The following is a 22,380-nucleotide window of genomic DNA, read 5'->3' as shown; positions in this document are numbered from 1 at the left end:
TCCACGCCACCAGCACACCCAGAGAGGGAGAAATGGCAGAAAAATACAGYGGCCTCGGCAAGCTTTAGCTTCGCTGCTGTTGCGGCGGAGGATAAGGACCACTCTTTGCTCTGGGCAGAAACATTCCCGCTAGACGCCGTCTGTCCGTCCGTCAGGATGGTGCTGAGCGCCCCGCGGGCAGGACTGACTCRGAGCAGCACCCACCCGTCCGCACCTCTTGGCTCAGACCTCCCTCCGCCGCTGCTCTGCCCTGCTGCTCTTGGCAGCGGGTTGCGCTCCCGAGGCGGCCAGATCGCGCTGAAAYGAGCGGCTCTGCTGCTCCAGGACACGAGGACTGAGTTACACCCGTCTGCAGCGGGAAGGGACAAGAATGACGCGGCTTGAAAGACTTCCACAAAAGCACTGGCATTTGAGACACACGGCAATCAGGAAGCAGCGACATATTTAATTCAAGGTTAGCTGTACCAAGCGGAGCTCCCTACTACCATAGTTCCTGTCTGATTTAATCCAGCTCTGAAGCAGCCTAGATTATATTTCAAATAGCTGGTTTTCTTTTTGCAAATCGAGGAAGGGAAGCTCAGAAAACTGAGCTGAAATCTGTCCAGGAAATCCCCACATCCCCTCCCAAAGGCACAGGTTCCCCAGCAGACCAACAGCAGAGAAAGCTGCAAACAAATCAGGCGATTATTTCAGTTTCTGCCAGCCCGTGGCTACACAAAGTCCCATTTCTCCTTAGGAGCAGTATGTCCGTTCTGCTATGAATTCTAATGCAAAACAAAAAACAAAACAAAACCAAAAAAATCTAGTATCTTCTACACAGGAGGGTCAGATGGGAATAACGTGTGGTCTCTTCTTACCTGAAGACCTGCAGCTTTTTGTAACAGAGCAAGAATTTTACTTGCAGCCTTCTTGGGGAGAAAATGGTAAGTGAGGGTGTTTATGCACATGCCTGGGCAGCACCCACTGCCCACCACTCTTCCCAGCCCCAGCAGTACCTTTTGGACCATCGATAGCACATCCTTCCTTGGCCGCAGCAGTTCAGGCCAGGTATTCTGTGGCCCCCGGACCGCTTCATGATCAAACCTTCTCTAAAGAGGGGGAAAAAAAAATTCCAGTAAAGACAGGGTGAAACAGCTCACGTGGTGATGCGGTGACTGCCCACACCGGGACGGCTCCTGGGGCCAGAGCGTGCCCATAGCTAAGGCTGCTCATCGGGTCCCTCCGACCTCTGCCAACAAGTCGCTTCTGCAGCCCCAGACAGCGCTCCCCCCACGAAACCAGCCCCTCCCCGCCCCGATCGCAGCACCCCAATCCTCATCCCTGCACCACTGGTCACCGGGCTCCAGCCGGGCCTCAGCCATCCTCTGTGGGGCTGCCCTCAAAGCCAGATCACTGACCTGATCAAGGTTAAGAATAACCCTCCCCCCCCAAAACGTGAATCACACACATTTGAAAAACAACGCAGAGGCCGCACAGCTACGCAAACAACCAGGTCAACGTTACTGAGAGACCGGTTGTGCGAAGGGAAAGGAGAGAAACCCTTGACCTGGGTGGTGAGCTGAAGCCTACATCTTGCGAAACAACAGACCATCCCCTCCTGTACCTCCTGCCTTCTGGTCTTAGCGTAACCTTGGAGCAATTCCAGCCAGGAAACCAAGCACACAAGCAAAGCCGCGAGGTTTTATTGATACTGTCAGCCACAGAGCATCTAAGGGAAAAGCTCTGCTTGCACTTCAGCTRGGAAAGGCTGAGCCTGGCAGAGCATCTGATGGGGCCGAGATGCCTTCGGAGCAATATCTAGTAGGTAAACAAGGAAGGAGAGGTATCGGAAAGAGGTCACAGCACARATCTGGCTGCCGAGCCTCCGACTGCAAGCGCGGCTGCACCAGGCCCTCTCCACCTCCTGCACAACCTCTCGTCACCACCTACAAGGCTGACCCTGCACTCAGCTCTCCCTGCGCTGGGGCTGGAAAACATGGGGAGGCTGGGCAAAAGGGAAAGGCAAACACATCTCTGCATTCAGTGCACTGAAATTATCACAAGTTACCCCTGCAGCTACAACCTTGCCTTTGCACCAGTTGTGACCCCAAGGTGCCTCAAAGAGCACTACGACAAAAATGACACTTCACCCCAACTCCCACAGACCAAAGTTATCCTTCACGCAGCTCCGCTGGCGCCAGAAAAGGATTAACCCCATGATGAATTTGGTCTTGGGAAAGCTCCTCTGCCTTTAATGTTCATTTGCCAAAGTTGTAGTGTTTCTATCTAAACATTAATACATTTTGATATCAGGATGACARCATATTCCCTAGGCAATTACCAATAAAAACGGAAAATTCTATGTCAACAATATTTGTTTATAAAACCATATTCTTGGTAAACTATAACTCAGAAGGAAACAAATCATAACTTACATGCCCTTTGGTCCTAGATCATGGATGAAAGACAGCTGACTTACTCCAATGAATTCCATCTGGGGGGGAAAAAAAAAAAAAAAAGATATACGGATTTCCCTCCTCTTTCATACTTAGAAATCYACAAAATACTTTGCTTCATGAAAGTGGCATGTCAGAAAGACAGAACCCGCTCAGCAGTCTCAGCAAAAGTTATCCAGCAAAGTTTAAGCCTCTGTAATAAGAGCAAGTATTTATGTGCTTTGGGGAAGGCATTCAACACAACCAGGACGATCAAGATCAGAAGTGCAATGAGGACCCATCGGTATCTTCCTTCTTGGGTCACTGGCTCAAACCAGGAATCAGAATTTACACTGCTTAGTGATCTGTATCAACTTAGCTGGCTGTCTGAATCCGCTTTTTCCTGCGGGCATTAGTGAAYTTCACATGGAGCTGGAAGTCTGGGCGAAAGTGCTAACTGCCCATTAAAAGCAGATGTACCTCCCAAACTGTCCAGCTGGCACATTCCCTGCTTCCCAGAATGCCTGAACATGTCACCACTGTTGCATGTGCCCTCCACAGCGAGCTCTGGAGCACCATGTCTCCTTCTGAGTCTCCTGTCCCCAAGGGGCACCTCAGATACCTCCTTGTAGGTATTCAGCTGCTGCAGTACAGCCCCAATCTGACACTCCGAACCGAAACAACGCTGCAAAGTCACAATGTCTCATCAGGCAGGAAGACAGTAAGGTTGACCACTATGGAAAGAGCAGGTCCAGCACAGAGCATGCCCATCATGACTTCTGCATGTCTGCATCAAGCAGCACATGGCCAAGCCCCTGCTGGAGCCGCAGGACAGACAGCTTGATGAACCCACGTATAGTACCTAGCTTTAATCAATAAATCTCAAATTCAAGTAAGCAGACTCCTCACAGTTTCAGAGGTTACAGAGGAATTTAAAGATAAGCAAAGTCAGTGACAAAGCACAACATGATTGCACTCGAATCTAAAATTAGGATGCCATGTAGTTTTGAACAAGCAGGCTTTTCTTGGCACAATGGGACATTCCTGAGAGTTTGCTGCTTATTAGTCTTGGGCCCAGCTGGCAGAGAGAAATGCCTTCCCAACATGTCCTGCCAGAGACACAAACTGAAACAAGAGCAGCCTACCAGAAGGCAATGTTGAAGAGGAGCTTGACTCAGGAGGCAAAGGGTTKCTCACGCTCAGGCACTGTTTATTTAGCTTATTATCACATAAAACTGCCAAAGTGTACTCAAGAGGGGGTAGGGTGAGCACAGGAAGCAGTTGTCTTCTTTGATCAAGCTACAGGTAAGAAAGCTAAAGTGAACTAATTAAGTAATTTGCCAGCCAAGGTTGCTAGGACTGAAGTCCAGGACTCGATCCACCTTCGTGATGGTAACTGAGCTTGAGGAAGAATCGCCAGATTCTTTTCTTCAAGCGACTGCTCTCATCTGCGTTTCGACAAGCCAAACTCAAACCTATCTTTGGCAAATTCCAATTTTGCACAGCAATTACACAGGTGGATCCACCAGACTCATAGTGATTTTCAAACGCTAAAAATAAAGCAGAGAGGCAACACTGGGACAGAAGCCTACCCTGCAGTTACCGTGAGAGTGGCTCAGGCTTCCTTCCCAAGGCGTGTTGTTCTCCCTCTATTTCTGCAGGGTGGGGGAAAAAAAGATCCTTCTTTCTCCTCACGCTCTACTAGTTCTGGGACCTTCCCAGACTTCTCACCACATCAGTGAGATCAGAAGAACAAAGGATCTGTTATTCTCCTACAAGTAGCTTAAGGATATAAAGTAACCTCTGCTTAGTAGGAACAAATCTATGCCCTCATTCTTTGAGAATTTCGGCATGTTTTCGAAAAGCATCTAGAGCAAGTTATTTCATACTTTTACAAACTGTCCTGACATCACCATTCCTCACTATACATCCTGGAAAAGCAACAGAAAGGAACATTTTACCTATTTCTGCAGATGACTCTCAGAACTGTTTTTTCTGCATACTTCCTGCCCAATGTATCACGTAAGATCTTAACATAGGTGCTAAGTGAAATTTCAGACCAGTTCTTTGCCTGGATCTTATTTCCATTTCTTCAGAAAATGCCTGGCATTCCCCATCAGAGAAAAATCAGAAAACTGGACATAACCTCTCATGCTGGGCACACACACAAAAAAAATTCAGTACATACAAATGTCAAAAACCTTTGAAAATGTTCACTGCGAAAAGAAACAGGGCAGCAACCTGAGGAGCACTGCATGCAGAGAAATAATTGCTCCTGAAGGAGAAGGAGAAAATCCAGGAAGAAAAAGGAGAGTTACTCACAGAAACAGAACTACATGAGGAAAAAAAGAAAAAAAAAATTGTCTGGCAGTACAGCAACCTGTTCTTCAGCTAATGAGTCTTTAAAACGGCAACTGTGGCAACAAAGACACTATCCAACACAGGTCCTATCTACTGAGCTGACTGAGAAAAGCCAATTAGGGATGCTACTGCAGGCTCCTCTTATGTCCAGCGCCTTGGCGAGCACGCTCCTGGCCTATTCCCACCTCCCATATCATGTGCTTCTGTGGCTCTACTGCCAAAAAAAAAAAAAAAAAAAAAAAAAAAAACACAAGAATTCTTACTTCTGCGTTTCTCTTCATTCATGCAAATGATCATGCATACTTCAAGGAGATTATTTATATGCAGAACAGTTACTATATTTGGGGTTTGGTTTGTAAAAAACTCAATTACCAGGAAAATTCCTCAGTGTATTGGAAAATACTTGATTAAGTGATTTACTATTGTTATTATTACTACTGCACTAGCTATTTTTACTGTTACAGTGCCTGTCATCCGAGGTGCTTATAATTCACAAAAAACCCAAGAGGGGAATGCAGAGTAGCGATGCACTTTCATCTCTTTCACATCTGAATTCCTGTGCTGCCCAGCTGCCTGCCTGGTGAGAGGGCATCCCACTCTGGTTTCAAAGTGAGCTGCAGCAGAATATTTTGAGTATGAGATATGGGACTAGAGAATGCAGTTTCAATGACATTGTTGTAGCAATAAAAAAAATAGACATGAATGATCAGCTGAAGAAAGATAAGTTATGAGAGGTGGAGAACCAGCTGCAAGGTAGATGAGCTGCAATTTTAAGCCATCACATTCTGCCAGCAATGTCAAGCATGCATGATTTATTTAAGCAAAATTCTCATAAAGTAGTCGCATTTTGGAGAAAAAAAATTAAAAAACAGCAGCTCCACACCAGATTTTTTTTTCCTTCACTTTGAAGTCTGGTTAAAACAAGCAAATAAACAAAAAACCTCACCTAAACAAGCACTTGAATAGTAGCTGTGGTCAGGAATAAAGCTACAATAGTGTTCAGAATATTGTTCAGTGACAAGTTGCCAGCTCTTTCTTACAGAAAAGAGTGGCTATCCTAAACCCAAATTTTAAAAATATTCAGTGTGCTAAATTTCAAATCCAATAACCAAAAACATGGAAGGGTTGAGTGGTCTGCAGATCCAACTGCAGTACACAGGCAAACGAGGAGCCACGTGTATGTACTTGTTATGTTGCAGTCCTTTGGTAAAGCTCATACAAAAATGTTCTGAAGATACACATACTGCACTTCGGCCAGAAGCTCTTTTTGATTTTGCTTAGGCATCTTTCAGCTCCTGCAGCGCATACACAAACCGATGCAAAAACACAGTTAATCAAGTATTTACACTGAATTCAATCAAGCCCATGGTTCCTAGTGCATCTGGCCTACGTTCCCCCAATTTCCAATCCCCAGAAGTAAGTGTACACAATTAACACATTTAGATTGYCACAATACTCATTTGAATGGTAATTGTCTTGAATCACTTTAGCACAATAGTACTACAGAAAGTGCTTGGACTAGAAGATGAGATTTAATCACAATTCACATAGCCAAAAGGGGGGGGGGGAGGAGAAAGAGAAAAGGTTATAAAGTCTAGGTTCTAATAACAAAATAATGCATCTATAATCCTATTTTGTGAACTSCACATGAAATAATATGTTGCAATGATGACGACAAATTAAGGAAAACTTGAGCAGAAGGTAGTAAGTTTTACTATTCACAGCTAACTAGTCAAAGCAGGGGACACTTTACATCTCTAGATGATGATGCTTAGGTATGCTCTGTTTTCACAGGCTGCAGGAGACTCATCTAGGCAGGCTAGATGTATAATCTCTAAAATGCTACACAGTCATCAGGGACCTTAAATGATTCTCAACCCACCAAGGACTTCAGGCCTGCAGAACAGCTGCAAGCTAGACCTCCAGCCAGAAACTCTTCCAGAGTATGTCATTATCCTCAAAGAGATGGTATATAATTTCATGATCTCCTAACCAATCAGAAATTAGTCAATCACAAATAAAAAATAAAAGCAGCAAAGACAGAATTAAAATGTATGGGGCAGAAAATGTCTCTGAAGGACAAATAGTTAATACATCAGGTGGGTCAGCTTGTCATTGTAACTCTGCTTGGGTCCATGTCTGAATTTCCAAAGAATTTAGAGTTTAACAAAAACCTCGGTGTATGGATCTGATGATAGGAAGGGGCAGGAATCAAAACGTGCTCCAAGAATGAAACAGTTAAAGCATTTGTCAGCACTCAGGCAACAGACTTCCCATCACAAGAACATCAACATGCTCATTTTGATCTTTTTTTTTTTTTTTCCACCTCTCTCTCTCTCTCTCGGAAATATTTTACTCCCTGTACTTTCCTTCAGCATCAGCTGCAGGACCTGCTGCACTTGGCAGTACAGCTGACATCAGCAGCAAAGTTCTCACTAAATGCTTCACTGCAGTCAGCTCCAAGACAACAATAAATGCAGAGTTTATGTGCAAAATGACATCTGCCTCCAAGGGCTGAGGACAGAAGGGCAATTGAGTGCAGGGGAGGCAAGAGGCCCACAGCTGCTCTGCAGCCAGTGCAGAGAGAACACAGGTTTGCTCATCACCCCCCATCCCCAATGGCCAGCAATCTGCTGCCAACCACAACTTGACCAAAACATCGATGGCATTTTCATATTAGCAGAAATTACCAGAAATATCTGAAAAAGCAATGCCTGCCTAAGAGTGACAAGATTCATCTGTACTGTAAATTGAGTCTCTCTTGCTTTGCATATGCTACTGATCAAAATTGCCAAGTTATCGCTGTCTCGCCTTAAGAACAAAAGATGGTTATTTTCCACGTGCAGATTAACACAACTCTTGTCTGTATTGTACTTAAAGTTAGAAGAGCTGCTTCGTAGCCAGTCCCCAGAAGAACCACTCTATAAGAAAAAACAGTTCCTCTCAGTTCAAGTGTGAAGGCTTTTTCTTTGCAGTACAAAACATGTTGGCCAATACTGGGTGAGCACATTACCCCATACAAGTAACCACGCTCACCACCCTGAGCTTTAAAACAAGAGTACATATAGAGTTTGAACATGACATCCAGCTAAAAGCTGTCGATTGTCTCTGCACAACAGAAATCTTGCATAAGGTTTAAAGAACAGAATTTCTACCAAATAAAAAAATAGAAGAACTGGCTCCTTTAGATATTCTAAGTGTAGTCTGTATTTGACTTGTTTTGAAGCCAAGCRCACCCAATTATCACACCTAGCTCAGAAGTTTCACTGAGTTCTGCAGCTACCCAAGGTATGCATCAGGTTTTGCTGATGGTAAAAAAAGACAAGGAATGCAGCTCATCATGCAGTCAAGAAAAGAGGAAATAAGTTACCATCTCAGGCAAATGTTACAGTTGACAGGTGAGGACTACTGAAGAAATGTTCAAAGATGGCTTTCAAAAAAAATATTTTTGCTTAAAATAGGCCAGAAGTTGGATTTGACGCCTCCTCACTATAAACTTGGGATAATAAAACAATTACCTTCTCTCTTTGGAAATGACAAAACACCTGCAGAGGTAAACAGATATCATTCAAATTCAATTGACTAAACTACTTTGTGCAGGTTATCAGTGTCRTAATAGTGGCCTCCAAATGGTTCAAGACTGAGCCAGTCACTCTATTCCTTTAATTTTAGATCCTGCTACATCCATGCTGGAGAAATCAGTTGAGACAAAACATTTGCAAAATATGAAATGTTTCTGATACGTCAGAGAACAAGCTGCAGGACTTCTTTGCACTAGTTAACAGAGTAAAGAAAGAATATTCTTTTGCCATTTAAGTCATTCTAATTTGTACTTACTGTTCCATAGTAGTTCCTGTACATTGGCATTTTTAAGATCTTTGTCAAGTAGTCTTCCAGCTGTTTCTACAATTAAAACATGGCAACTTTAGCTAGGATGCAGGAATTTTGAAGAAAAATCAACTRTCTATCATTAGAAGATTAACAAGAAATCAGAAATGCTTTTCAGCTTGAATGGATAAACATATTATTATGGGCTTACTGAAGATTATTGCTCAATGGCACAAACAGTTGGATTATACATTGTTTACTGCTCACAGATTTGAGTTTGTACCTTCCATCAGCTGATCTATCATTTCGCATTGCAATTTTAGAAGTCACTTATCTTGACCGAGTCCAACCTTCAGAACAACTTTAAACATAAAGGCAGGCCCTACTGTTTCTGGCCCACGCAAGTTGGCTTCGTGAGAAAAYGGCCTCAGACGCAACCGAGAGTCTCCTCAACCGGAACGTCAGGTTCCCGCAGGGACCTGGGGAGCACAGCTCCTGCGCTCTCCTGTCCTCAAGCCACACAGGCCAGGCGCTGGAGGACCTGCCACCCCCATGTGGAGAGGGGAAGGAAACAAACTATTACAGGAAAGAGATTCCTCCCCATCCTCACAGTAACTGGGCAAGGAAGAGATTAAACTCTTTGGATCTGGGGAACAGGGCAGAGTCGTACAGGCTCAGCCCAGGAGGGAAAAAGCAAGGTTTAATCTATAGGAATGGCAAACAGAAGCCATTCCCACCCCAAAAAGCAATTGGGTGTCACACAAAAATGAAGCAAAAAGAAGAAATGGAATTGGTTTTCCTTCTGAAAGTTAGCATGACAACACTTCACCCATCCAGGCGTGTAGCAGTGATATATATCCCCATGGATAAAGGCAGTATTTGTGTGTGTGTGTGTTAGGGGGAAGAAAGTGAGAAAAGGGAAACCAAGAAGAGAAAGTTTGAGAAAGCTTTTCTTCCCCCCCCCCCCCCCTTAAATAATTCTCTCCCCTAAAATTCTGGCACAATAGCCAAGCTTTGATCAGAAGGGAAGGTTATCCTGCACCATACAACTAGGAGACACAACCTATCAGTACTTGATATTTCAGCAGAACAAAGGCCAGAAAGGGAGTTAACAACAGTAAAGTACTTTTCTGGACATGGTAAACAGAGAATCAAAGAACATGTTTTTGTAGAGTAATTTTTGCAAACAGTAAAGCTGCAAAGAAGAAGTAGGAGGATATCTACCCTCTTCATACAAGGACCCATCTGTTAACATCTGATACAGTTACGTGTAACACGTGTGCCTCATCTAGAATTACCCACTTCAGAATTGAGAGCCTGATTGTCATCTCCTCTTTCAGAGGAGGACAGGACTGAAATCACTCAGATTTTGATGGCCACTGCACTGCCTCTGTCATGCAACCTGACTCTGTGAGCTATATCTTCTATGTTTAATCTGGAGCAGGTGGGAGCAGAGAAACTGCCCTTCTGTGCATCTTTACTCTCCCCCACTGCAGAGGGAGTCTTTGTCCATATCAACCCTGGGAGCAGTGTCCTCCTCCTTGTGTGCAGGATGACCTGGCCTCAAAGTTGGACTTTGAGTTTAAGTTTACCACCATTAAATTCTTTTGCTTGACAAAGCAAGGACTCTGATAGAGTGTGGGTTTGGAAACAACCTGCCCAATAACTGAAACATCAGAACCCCCCAGCAGCATCTCTCTAACCTCTGCACGCTCTGAGCTGCAGCCTGAACACTTACCCTCCTGCTAGAGAAGTGCTCTTCTCGGACTGTGCTCTCTGAGGTATGCGGCAGACTTGGCATCTGCCTTGGCTCTCCCCTTTTGATAGATTGTCTTCTCACTGTGTGACTGGAAGAAAAAACAAAACCCAAAGATAAGTCTAACCACAGAGAGAGAGTACGCTCCTTGGTATGTAACTCTTTCCATTTGATCCTTTATTTTTTCCATCTAAACAAAAAAAAAAAAAAAAAAAACAAGAGAAATAAGTGGGCAGGAAGCATTACGAAATGTGAGTCTTCCAACTAGCTTACGAACAAATATACAATGCACAAAAATCACAGGAGCCAGGTCCCCTTTTGCCCTGTTAAAGAAAGGGAATCTAAACCCTATTCTTAGAACATTATGCTCCACTAGTCCTTAACCCTTTATAATTTACCTTTCCTTATGTCCTCTACCCACATTTCCCCCAGCAAGAGGGGGGTAGAGTCTGCCCAGGCCTCTTTCTACGTGCAATCTCTTCCCAGACACCCTCTTACATCTCAAACTGCCCTACAACGCCAGCTGCACACCAAAGAGGTCTGCATCTTCCACATCTGGCCCATACTGGCAGAAAGCCATGTTATGCCAACAGTTTCCATTAGCAACAGCACAACTCCTCCCTGGTGTCAAGGGAAATTCTGCTCAAAAGCTGGTAAGCCAGGGACCCTGAGTCAGCAGAGAGACTTGGACTACTCAGATTATAGCTGTTAACTCCAYAGAGACTGAAATAAGTTCTCCTCCTGCTTAGAAAGTAAATAGGATCAGTGGAGCTACACCAATATGCTATTGAAAGAAAAAAATAAAATTGCATCTTTCCAAAATGCATGCTTACCTCCGTGTAGGGATTGGGATGCGTATAAAAGCCTTGTACCTCAGCAGTTCCCTGTGAAATTCCTGAAAGTGCTTGAACTTCCTTTTCACTTGCCATGTGAATTCTCCGTGTGTTAACTCAATAGTGTAAACATTTGGACTTGGTACCTGCACAGAAGAATGACACAAGTGTTCCAGCTTTTAAATAAGCAGTTTTCTAGCAGCAGCTCATCTAAAGATTCCTCATTGTATTTTATGGATCACTATTCCTTATAATTTCTTCTTCTATTTTATTAATTTTTTAAAAGGACAGGAAACGTTCTCTCTCAGTGTTTTTCTGAGACTCGGGCAGTCTTATTTCTTGAACTCATGAACTGACATGCACAAAGTTAGCCCATAAGTAGCACTTTATCGTTCTATGGACATAAAATGACATTTGAGTGTAGGTTCTGACCTTCCTTGTTGAAGTAAAACGTTCAACTTCCAAAACACGCACTCTGATAGGACAGCCCTTGAGATACGTCTGTACATCCGGCTCTTTGAATCCACACGTGTGATAAATTGCAGAGAATGGAATGCTCACTAAAAAGATCATAAAATCCCAGTTAACTTAACAGCATTTTAAATGACCAATGAAGGCATAAAAGCAGAAGGTAGTGGAACACTTTAACATGCTTTAGAGCATTGCATAGTTTATTTTCACCAAAAAGCACCATGTTTTATTTAAATCTTTCTAAGAGAGCTTAAAGAAACTCTCAGAGAGGATTTGACTTGAAGACATCAAGCATGAAGAATGATGCCTCCAGTCCTAAAACAGGGTCCATGACTGGGCAGAAACCACTGAGGCTGCACCATAGCTTTCAATGGATTAAAATCACACACCAGACCAGCCATCTCCTCAACACAGATGTAAAAAGGAAGCGTTGTAGCACAGTCACGCAAAATGGTAGGAGACAGGAACTGCACGGTCAGCGAGGCAAAGGGGGTTGAACCTCCCTCCTCTCTARCCTGCTAGGACTTTTGGGCCACCAATGCACCGGTCCAGCCTGGATGCAGTGGCACGTCTAGGAGTCCGGTGTTCCTCTCATGCAGGCAGCGTGCAGAGAGGCCACGTGTGCCGGCAGCCACCCTGCCTGCACGGGAACACAGAGTTGCGCTTGTGGATTTAGGTCTCTTATGTAGTAGTGGGAATTGGAGAGGAGTGATGGCATGTCATTTTCAGGGCCTTTTAAGGACTCTGAAAAAAAGTATGTGGTRGAAATATTGTGTAATTTAGGAAAAAAAGAAACAAAACAAGAAACAAGAAGACCTCAGACTACTGAGTTGCCAGAAACTAGATAGTGTAACAGCATAAAGCAGTAGCGGTAAATCAGGACTAGTGGCCAAAACGTAAAGACATCCACAAGAAACACACAAGAGACCTAAGTGAGAAAAATCCACGGCTACTGCTTCACTGATCATCTTAGATTGCTTAGTAACAGAGTCTCCTTGGAAGCCAGCAAAGTTATTTTATCAACAGTATCACACTGGGGGTTTAAATCTCGGAGTTCAACGCCGCAAGGCTCGTAACTCCTGAAAAGGGGCTGGGAACCCTCAACAGCCCTTTGAGCGGGGGACCCTCACCCCTCGCAGAGTTCACTGCCYGATCCCGCGCTCTTGGGAGCATCCATGCCCTGGAAAACCACGCCACGCGTCTCATCCCACACACACACCCCTCACCCGCGCTGCTGGAAGCCTCCATGCAAAGCCTTGTCTTCACCTCGGAGGCCCTCCGTTACCACTTCCAAGCAGGACATACAGTGAAGACGCCAGGGCGTTAACTCACCAGCGACTTTTGGATCACTTAGCACCTCCGAATCCACCTCTTCCCCCTCAAAGTGGAGCTCCCTCGTGTCCAGGCTCTCTATTACGCTGCTCATGTCTGCAGCAATCTTCTTCAGCGTCGACGTATCTACATGCCTTTCACTGCTCAGTGACATCTCAGAGACTGGCACTCTAAAACCACGGGGGGCTGTTGAGGAGGAAGGAAGAGRACTGTTACTACTATTCCTATAATATCCTAAATTGCAGGGCTGTCAGAGTCTAACGAATCTATTAGCAATTGCAGACCACCTTCCCTCCAACCTCACATTCATCTGAGCCATCCTCATCCTATAYATCCATTACAAAGTACTTAGCCCTGTGGCTGCAGTAAATCACTGCACGGAGCGGAGGGGAACAGCAGTAAAGCAAAGGCAACTTCAGGCTACAATACAAAAACTTCCTCTGATTCTAGTGAGCACAGGACTCTCATACCGTGGTACTATTTTAAATGGAAAATATGAAATATTTCATGTTTCAGCCTTCAGTGGGTTTGCTCATAGCTTAAGAGTACCTTCACATATTGATCTCAAATGGAAAGCAAGCAACCTTTTACACCAACTTGCCTAGTCATTTCAGCTAGCTCTGTAATAACAATGATGCATAATAAAGATAAAAAGCAGATACCATTTTAATGTCTGGCCAAACTGTAGGCCTGTTTCACATAAAGCTACATTTCCAAGTTTAGGCTACATAGAGGAAAAAATCACTCAAAAAAAAAAAAGGCATTTTTGTCAAGTATTCAACCTTCCACTATTAAAAGGGTGATAAAAAAAATCTTTGTATTAAGAGTCTCTCTATTTTTATTCACCTTACAGGATGGGCCATGGCATCTGCATGTCTTACACTCTCTAACAGCTTTATCCCCTCAGCAGGTTCAAGAGATACAGCCACGAGGGCTCCTGTCTCCAGGTTAGAGAGGGGAACTGAGGCATGCAGATGCCAAGTGACTTGTTCAGTCCCACAGCAAGCCTGGGAACGACACGGGCTGGAAGCCACTCTCACCCAGCAAGAGCCCTCACCAAAGAGCATGTCCTCCTGAACACAGGGCCTGGGTCCCCGCTGGGGATGATGCCGACCACCCTGCCTGCTGCAGGCTGGGGGCAGTTGTAGAGCAGCACTTAGAGATATTTGGGCAGTTGCAAAGCACCTTCCACCTTTACTTCTGCCCACATTGCTAGGAGCCTAGGACAGGAGAAAAATGAGGGAGGAAAAAAAAAAAAAAAGATATGAAACATGTTCACTAACACCAACGCAAGCTTTCATCACTTACAACCGCTTGCAAAGCTTCCCCCCCTCCTCCCCAGCCCAGGTAAGAGGCCCTGACACGTATGAACCATCCTGCAGCTCCCCAGATCCCACGGGAGCTCACTGCAGGGCTGCAGGCCCTGGCTGCTGGTCCCCGAACCCAGTTACGCCTCATTGCGTGGGCATCTTCGCAACAAAACGCCTCCTCAGTCTTTGCATTGCTCTGTAATAAACATAACAGCCTGACAGCTACACTGAAAAAACACGGATGGGACAAACTGGTAATCCTTCGCTGAAGTCAACGCAAGGAAACGCATTTAAACTCACGAGAGCTCTTGCATTATGTGAAAGAATGATTAAAAAAACCTCACAAACTGTAACACTTCTGAAGTTAAATCCTTCAAAGAACACAGTGCAATTATTCTTAATGAGCTGCTTAGAAAGTTGGATATGCTGTAATTTGGAAATAATTTAACGTTTTGATAATTCATGTGTTTAGTTGCTTTTGAAAGAACATTCTTTGTCATCCTTTTGTCTTAAAAGTAGTATCTGATTTTATTGCTACATAAGGCTAATATCATGCAAGTCTAAAAACAAGTTAAAAAATGAGTTGCCTTCAATTTCCAGACCAACTTGAATGAAGAAAAATTGGGTCAATTTTCCTCCTATCCCAAATGCAGCCCAGAATCAACAAGGTTTCACCTTCGGAAGAAGGCCACCCCCTCCCTGAGGGAGGGCCCAGAGGGGGTTAGTGGCCCTGCTACCTCCGCACGGCGGCCGCTGATGTCCTGGCAGCAGGGAGCTCTTCAGGGCTGGACGCCACATGCATTTACCCCATAGACTACCTTGATCCCCTGCCGTGCAGCAGGGCAAAGTATGGGTTTGCATTAATCTTCCTAGGTGGAAATACATAGAAACATAAAGTAAAGCCACCTATTTTATCTGCTGCTCTACCAAGTTTGYGGAGCCTCCCTTTAATGTGACCTCAGCGCTGCTCTGCATCTTCTTCACCGCGCTTAGATGGAAAGGCGATTCTCACCATCAGGGCCTTTAAACTTCACCTACGACCAACAATACACCGCAGGGAATTTTAAAACGTATAGTTACTCGTAGGGTACAAGCTTCTGCTTTATCTTTCTCCAGCAGTGAAGTCATCTCACCAGCTATAGATCGGCTTCGGATGGCGGGCGATTTTCTCCATAGAAAGCGGACGTATATAAATAACTCTCCAGCCGGAGCCACTGGGGAACAGGGGCCATACCACCAGCCTAACGCCAGGCTTTCTGAAATAACTGGGGGTCACGGGCAGCGGGAGCACGCAGCGAACATAATACAGCACTGCCCCGCTCCAGGCAACAGGTGCTCCGGCACCATGCGTGGACGTGACCCTCCGTCACGCCAACCCCTTCTATCCCCCCGCCCCAGCCGGCCGCGCAAAGGGCTTTCTCGGACACCTGCGCTTGTCGCGCGAGMTGCCGCTGAGGGAAGTCGGGCGGCGCGCTGCTTTGCGCCTCTCGCCTGTGCTCTCGGAAAGCGGTCCCAGCTTTYCCCGGTCTGCGGAGATGCTCACGCTTCGAGGAAACGCGGCGCACCTCCCAAAAGAAGAGGTTTGCTCGATCGAAGGGCAGAGAGGCCCGAACGCACTTTAAATCTGCGCTCGGCACGCCGGCGATCGAGCAGAGAAACACCACGCGGGCAAGGCCGGAGGAAGCGCCCGCGGGCGGGAGCCGGCGAGGAGGGGATGTGCACCCTCTCTTCTCCTCCGCCCCGCGCGCTGCCAGGTTCACCAGGGTTCTCCTCGTTCGCTTCCCTGACACGGTGAGTTAATGGATAAACAATTAACCAGCGCGTGTAACGAGTATTTGCTAAGCACCACAGCACAGCTGCMTAACTCTTTTTAAGCTAAAGCTTTTTCACAGAGGATACAGACAAGTCCTAGAATAAAGCCGGGCCTGGGTCAGCCCCACCAGCAGGACTCCCCCCGCCTAGATTACCACCAGATTACGGGCTGCAGAGGGCAAACGCGACTGGCCTAAGGGCTGGGTTGGAGCCCCGCGAACCAGGGCATCGGCGGAGCTCCCGCCGCGGCGGCGGGCTGCTGGAGAGCTGCAAGGTGCCAGCGAAGCCCACGACGCCGGCGCAGACGGGTGCAAATCGCCTCTCCCGCAGGCCAGCTGGAAAGGGCGATGGAAAATTGGGCCCCACTGAGAGCCACGGCCTCATTAGCACCTCTGCAAATTTTTTTCGAGGCTCTGCTCAGTAGGAGCTATTTAACCTCCTGCTAGAGCTTGCGCTGCTGTCACTTTTTACACTCCTATAAGCAAGCTAAGGAATGCGCCCCGGGTTAATCCGAGCAGGCTGGGCACAACGCCGGCTGGAAAGAAACGTACTGCACGAGCAGTTATCCATGAGTCAAAGTCAAAAGAGAAGGGCTACATCCAGMCCCAGACACAGGCCCTGACTATCCAGTGCCACTCGCTATTTGCACTAATGACACAAATGATAGACAAGATAACGCGCTCTCAAAAATCTGCAGACAGTGCCAGCTTTGGAGGTATGGCAATTACGCGAAGGACAGAAAGAAAAGTCAAACAATCCTGGCAAACTGCAGAAACTCTGGGAAATGTGAGAAAATTCACTGAGAACTAAATACTTCGCTTCAGTGTCTGATTGCTGCAAAGTACTAGGGGCAAAAATAAGAGTTTTTAATAACAGAAAGAGTACAGCCCTGGACTGGGTGAGCTGGAGAGGCTGCAGAGTCTCCAAGGTTTAAAGGTCTGTACCAGCCTGTGTCAGGACTCAGAGTGGTGCAATCCATCTTCCCCGGGCAGAGGCGAAGAAACAACGCCTCAGTTCCCTGCCGAACCTCCCCCTGCACAGCAGGAACGCCAAAACGCCTCCGAGGGAGCCAGCAGCCGGCACGACGACACGATGGCACCAAATATTCAGAGTGACACTGATACTCTGGTAGTAGCAGGCTCAAATTCTGCCAGGATAAAAGAAACAGAAGGTGGAGGGGGAGCRAAACTTTGGGAAGACTGAACAAATAAGGAAAACAGGGAGAGGATGAAAAACTGAAAAGTGAGGTGAAAAAGAAACATATTAACAAAAAATACGAACAGTGCTGACACCATGCTTCTGCCAGCCCAGTTTTTTGATAAACTCTTTTTTCTTCATAACAGACTCTGCGCCTCCAGCTGTCACTACAGCACACAAGTCCCAGACCTTCCTTGGCTAGTAAATATACATTGGAAATAGTGACGACACTGGGAGTCAGGGTTTCAACAACAGGAAAAGGGGACTGTAAAACAAAAATTATTCAAAACGGCTGGGGGATTAATGTGTTGTGAAATCCCAAGTAAGGACTGTCAATTYTGTGACTTTTCAGGTCCGATACCTATTTTTGTTAATTTTTTTTTTCCTTAAACTCCAGGTTTAAAACCTAGATGTTTATACAAGAATCTCAGCCACTAATAAAGTAGTAACAGCGTAATTCTGATCATTGCATAGGGAAAAAAAAGTGCGACTTTAAAGGTATGGCAGTCAGAAGACTAAAAAAAMCCCACCTATTTAATAAATACTAATTATTTTGAAACACATCTGCATTTTGAAGGCCAGCAAGTCCTGATTTCAAAAGGCATGCAGCCAGCAACAGCACAGACCACCTAAAACGCGCTCAGCCCAAGTTTATTCCTTTATATGCATCACGTCGGCCGATCTGTAACAAGCTCAGAAAATCACTGCTTTTTCATGAAGTTATGATGCTGGGAAGCACCATGCAGAGCTATGAAAACAAGAGAGCCTGCATTTGGGAAGGAGGGAACAGAAAATAAGGCCAGTAAAAATGAAACATTTCCTGCTAATGTCTCCCAGGGTTTGACACTAGGCATAAACTCCCACCTCTGTCAGGTCAAACATTCCTATAATCCCTGAAAATTACTGTTATTTCAGTTCTCACGACATCTCTCTTAGTAAAATGACCTTCTGACAAAGGCTATTAAACACGACCTCCCCTCCCGTATTTGGCTTTGCCGTGCAGGCACAGCGAGTTCCTCACTTGCARCGCTCTGTGCAAAGCAGACTGGGCTCCGGCCTCGAGCTAAAACAAAGCTTGGGGAGGGGGGGGAATAAAAAAAAAAAAAGAGACTTGAGCCATGAACGCCTTTTTTCCTTCTACTGCTAGGAGSCTGGACTCCATAAAGACCTTTGATTGCCAAGATGAGATGCCAAGGCAATCCCATACACAGTGCTCTCCACAAATATTTGCCCTGCCTGGTGATGAAGCTGTTCCACATATGTATATCTCGGTTCTGCATACTTTAATCTTAATTGATTTTGGACCACTCCTTTATGAAGAAATACCCTCAGCTCACGGGAATCCSTTTTGAGGAGTTATCTGCATCTCGTAGTAGGAGCAAGGCTTGTCACCACCCCAGATTTATGTCCTGGCATGATAACACACGGCTTCCTTCCAAATTCTTCAGCAGGTGTCAGACCTCCTTGGACAGCGCGGGGCTGTCACCAGGCTCGGCGTGCCATACCGGCCTGCTATGGGTCTGGCACGCTCACAGCAGCCTGGACCTGCAACTCACCCCGCGGAAAAACCARACACCGGTACGGAGCAAAACAAAGACGCGCTCTGGCCTTGCTTTACAGTATACCCTTACATTTATTAAAATGCAACGGCTCTTGTAGATGACGGACAGCATTTGTTACATTCCCTAAGTAGAGGATTAAAAGCCAGGTATTTTCAAGAACCCTCAGCAATGATTTAACTCTGCTTTTAACTTTAATACACAGAAAACAGTTAGTTGGAGGAGCAAACAGTCAGCATAGCACACAGATAGTCTTGTGAAAACCAGCCCTTCTGAAATTAGCCCCCTCCAAACTTCTCTTGGATAGGAAATAAAACATTGCTCCCATCCTGGAAAGATCTCCTACAGCTGGAGGACTGAAATATGAACCCAAAACRACAATAAGCATGATATTCAGAGGTGGTCCCAATCTAGACCTTTTATCTATGGCCCAGTCTTGACAAAACAAAGTATTATACACGCTGCTTCTGTCAGAAAGTTCTTACATTTAACAGTAACACCTCTAAAAGCAGGAAGCAATTAGTGTTTTCTGCTTTGATGACTGCAATATAGCCTTTTGGTTCTGCACTACTGATCTTTATAGTTCTGCTTGAGACTCGCTGCTAAGCCACGAGCACACTAGATTTCCAGCAGAATAAGCTAAGCCACCAGGATCCGGAGAGCCTATTTGCAGAAGCAGACAAGACGTTTACAGACTGGATTTTCCTGTTAAGTAACAGGTAAATCTACAGAAATCCCTCCTGTATCATCTGTGCTGCAGCAGGGTCTAAGAGCCCTTCCTGCTGCTGTACCGGGTCCTGTACAAACAGGGCAAACTGAAAGAACCTGCCCCACACTGTCTGTAACGAASAGTAGAAAAAAATAGGTAGAAACCATGAAGTAAGGCACTGGTGGTCACGACAGGCAACAGTATCRCTACCCAAGGTGACTAACCTACCCTGCAGTCAGAAAACCCCYCCGTGCTGCAATTTTTCCCACACTCAGAATAAGCCTAAGCGTCAGGCCCTTCCCAAGGATTCATTTTATTTGCTTTACAAAACACTGACACGAAAAGAAACCTTAAAGGTTTACGAAAGAGCATCAACTTGAGGTCACAAGACGACAGGAYGGTGTTGCTCCGGCTGCTGTTAGTGCCCTGTTTGAAACCATTACTCCATTTTTCCATGGATGTTAGACCAGAATCAGGCCCTGAACTACTGAACAGGTATGAAATTATGTCCTTAAGCCTACCATTTGCAAAATTATGTCCTTAAGCCTACCATTTGCAACTGAAGAGCTGACATTGGCTGACACCTCCTCCACTTACTGCGCAGGCTTGCCTGGGAAACCGAGCCTACAGCTCAGATAGTCTGAAAACGTCTAAGAGGAAAATTAAACATTGATTGGTCTGTGAACCTGCAACCTTTAGCGAGCTTCATGATCTCTAAGGATGCTCTGAACAATAGATTTCGCATTTGGGTTCTTTTGCCTAAAGCAGAAGACGAGCACAGCCCCGTGCACGCAGCGGCCCGGGAGAAAGGGCCTCGGCTCAGCGTTCCCAGTGCAAAGCGCGCGGCCCAGGCGGCCCTCGGGCTGCAAGCTGATCGCTAGGTGTTTATCAGTGAGCGGCGCTCATCCTTCACATACATATTTTACACTGCATTTTGGAATCCTAGGGTGGGTACACGTAGCTATAGGCAGGCAAAGAAACTGGCTGACAGCACCTTGCGTATCAGTATCACCCCAGCTTTAGCAAGACCTCAACAATCCTTARAAGTAATGAAAAAAGAAAAAACCTACTGATGTAATTACTTATTTGACTCTTTGTGGTAGAGGGGAGCAATGAAAAGGAAAGAACATGTCATTGGGGGTGAGAGGGGAGCAGGGCTCAGGAAAGAGGGCTGCAAAAAAGCATAAGGCAGGGAGGGTCCAGTTAGGGGGGCTGCAATGGGATGGGAAAGGGATGAGGGGAAAGTGTCTAGAAAAAGCATCTGCTTCTAAGAGTGAAAACAGTAGGAATACCAAAAGATGCTGCACATCAGAGTGGTGACAGACACATAGCTCTTGGCATGAGGCCAGAAAGCATAAAAGTTTTAGAGAAATCCTGAAGAGTTTGCAGGGGCAACACAGTAACGCAAAGGGCTCTGGAAKAAGTTATGAGCACAGTAACGAGAGGCGGCCAGGACCACCACGCTGCATTTGGAACGGTAAGGATTTCTGCCGCTCATATAYATAGTTGGTCATGTCATATAAATACAGGACATGTTTTCATTATCTAGATGTATATGTCTATATGGCTGGTTTACTGTACGTCATTCAATGCTATTCTGGGATATCTATATGCCATGTGTGCTCCCAGAGATCACCACCTGCCAAATCATATTTCTGCATGGAATTTCACTAACTATGGGCTGAGCAAGAGCACTGGAATGCAATCTGGCACTTCAAACCAACTGCGTTAGATGGGTTTAGGTCATAGCTGACAAACGAGAACATTTACAGAACTTCATAGCTCTCTCGGGCCACGCTAAACCCAAGTGTAACAGCAGGCAATGCTGTGGACTTCAGAAAGGCTGCACCGGCCTGTGCTTGGGGCAGAATTTAGGACTAGGTATCATACAGTTTCCTGTACTCTCGCACCTCGGTATGATTTATAATAGGCTAATGCAACAGGATCTCTCAGCCATCATCTTCCAACCCTGCCTGCTCATTCCTACGTCCCTACGCAGATGCTTGCTCGCTTCCTTGCTCTCAGCAGCTGTTTCTCTATATAAAGGCAGACAACGCAGGTACACTGTTAAGAGCTTACAGTCCTCTGGCTGCCTTATTCACTTTTAGCTCCAACTGTTCTGGTTATTGTTAAGTTTCCATTAAGTGGGGACATTATTCTTTTCTCATACTGCTGTTAAAATCACAATCAAAACAAATACATAAAGGAGCAAACTTTTTTTTTTTTTTAAAAAAAGAAAACTCTTAAATAATTTGCTCAAAGTAATGGGATGGGATGAGAAATTTCTGTAGTCATCGTGGAAACAAGAAGTAGCAGGAGATCGAGATAGTCTGGTTTTTAGTAAAAGATTATTATTTTACAAACAATGCAGTTTGTTGACTTGAATCTTTTTTTTCATTTTTAATTAAATTCCTCAAATATTTTCATTGGAGAAAAAGAGCAGCAGGCATGCACAGAAGACCAAGATAAAGATGACAGACACCACTGCAGCAAATGAAGGTTTTGGAGCAGTTCCCATACAAGCAGCCAAGTTCAACTCCCTTCTCTGCCTGAAGAGTTAGTGAACAAGCTCACCTCCCAGGAGTGCATCCCAGCACTATACTGTCAGGCTGCGGTACYGTCGGCAACCACAGCAGCTCCCAGCTTCACAGCAACCACCACGTGCTTACCACCCATCCCATTCTGTCCATCAGAGTGTTTGTCGCTGCATTTGTCCCTCTCCAGGGAAGTCCCCAAGCACCTGACAACACGGCTGAGATCCACACGCAGCATCTGCGATACGCAGTTTGGGACAGTCC

The 22,380-nt window shown here is 45.6% G+C and overlaps 1 protein-coding gene across 2 annotated transcripts in view; it reads right to left on the bottom strand.

Annotated features, from left to right (window-relative positions):
• PLD1 (phospholipase D1) overlaps positions 1-22,380 on the bottom strand; it is a 72,867-nt gene that overhangs the window by 41,695 nt on the left and 8,792 nt on the right. For both annotated transcript variants that reach the window (XM_085322303.1, XM_085322304.1), the window contains exons 2-8: positions 12,996-13,181; positions 11,625-11,752; positions 11,193-11,338; positions 10,342-10,450; positions 8,613-8,678; positions 2,415-2,473; positions 996-1,088 (exon numbers count right to left, since the gene is read on the bottom strand). In XM_085322303.1, coding sequence (XP_085178429.1) covers positions 996-1,088; positions 2,415-2,473; positions 8,613-8,678; positions 10,342-10,450; positions 11,193-11,338; positions 11,625-11,752; positions 12,996-13,149 — 755 coding nt within the window. In that variant the 5' untranslated portion in view covers positions 13,150-13,181. The remainder of the gene's footprint in view (positions 1-995; positions 1,089-2,414; positions 2,474-8,612; positions 8,679-10,341; positions 10,451-11,192; positions 11,339-11,624; positions 11,753-12,995; positions 13,182-22,380) is intronic.

The sequence above is a fragment of the Rhea americana genome, unplaced genomic scaffold (assembly GCF_003343005.1).
Source record: "Rhea americana isolate MKP2758 unplaced genomic scaffold, rheAme1 scaffold_76, whole genome shotgun sequence".
Lineage (NCBI taxonomy): Eukaryota > Metazoa > Chordata > Aves > Rheiformes > Rheidae > Rhea > Rhea americana.
This window is presented reverse-complemented; position numbering and strand designations above follow the sequence as displayed.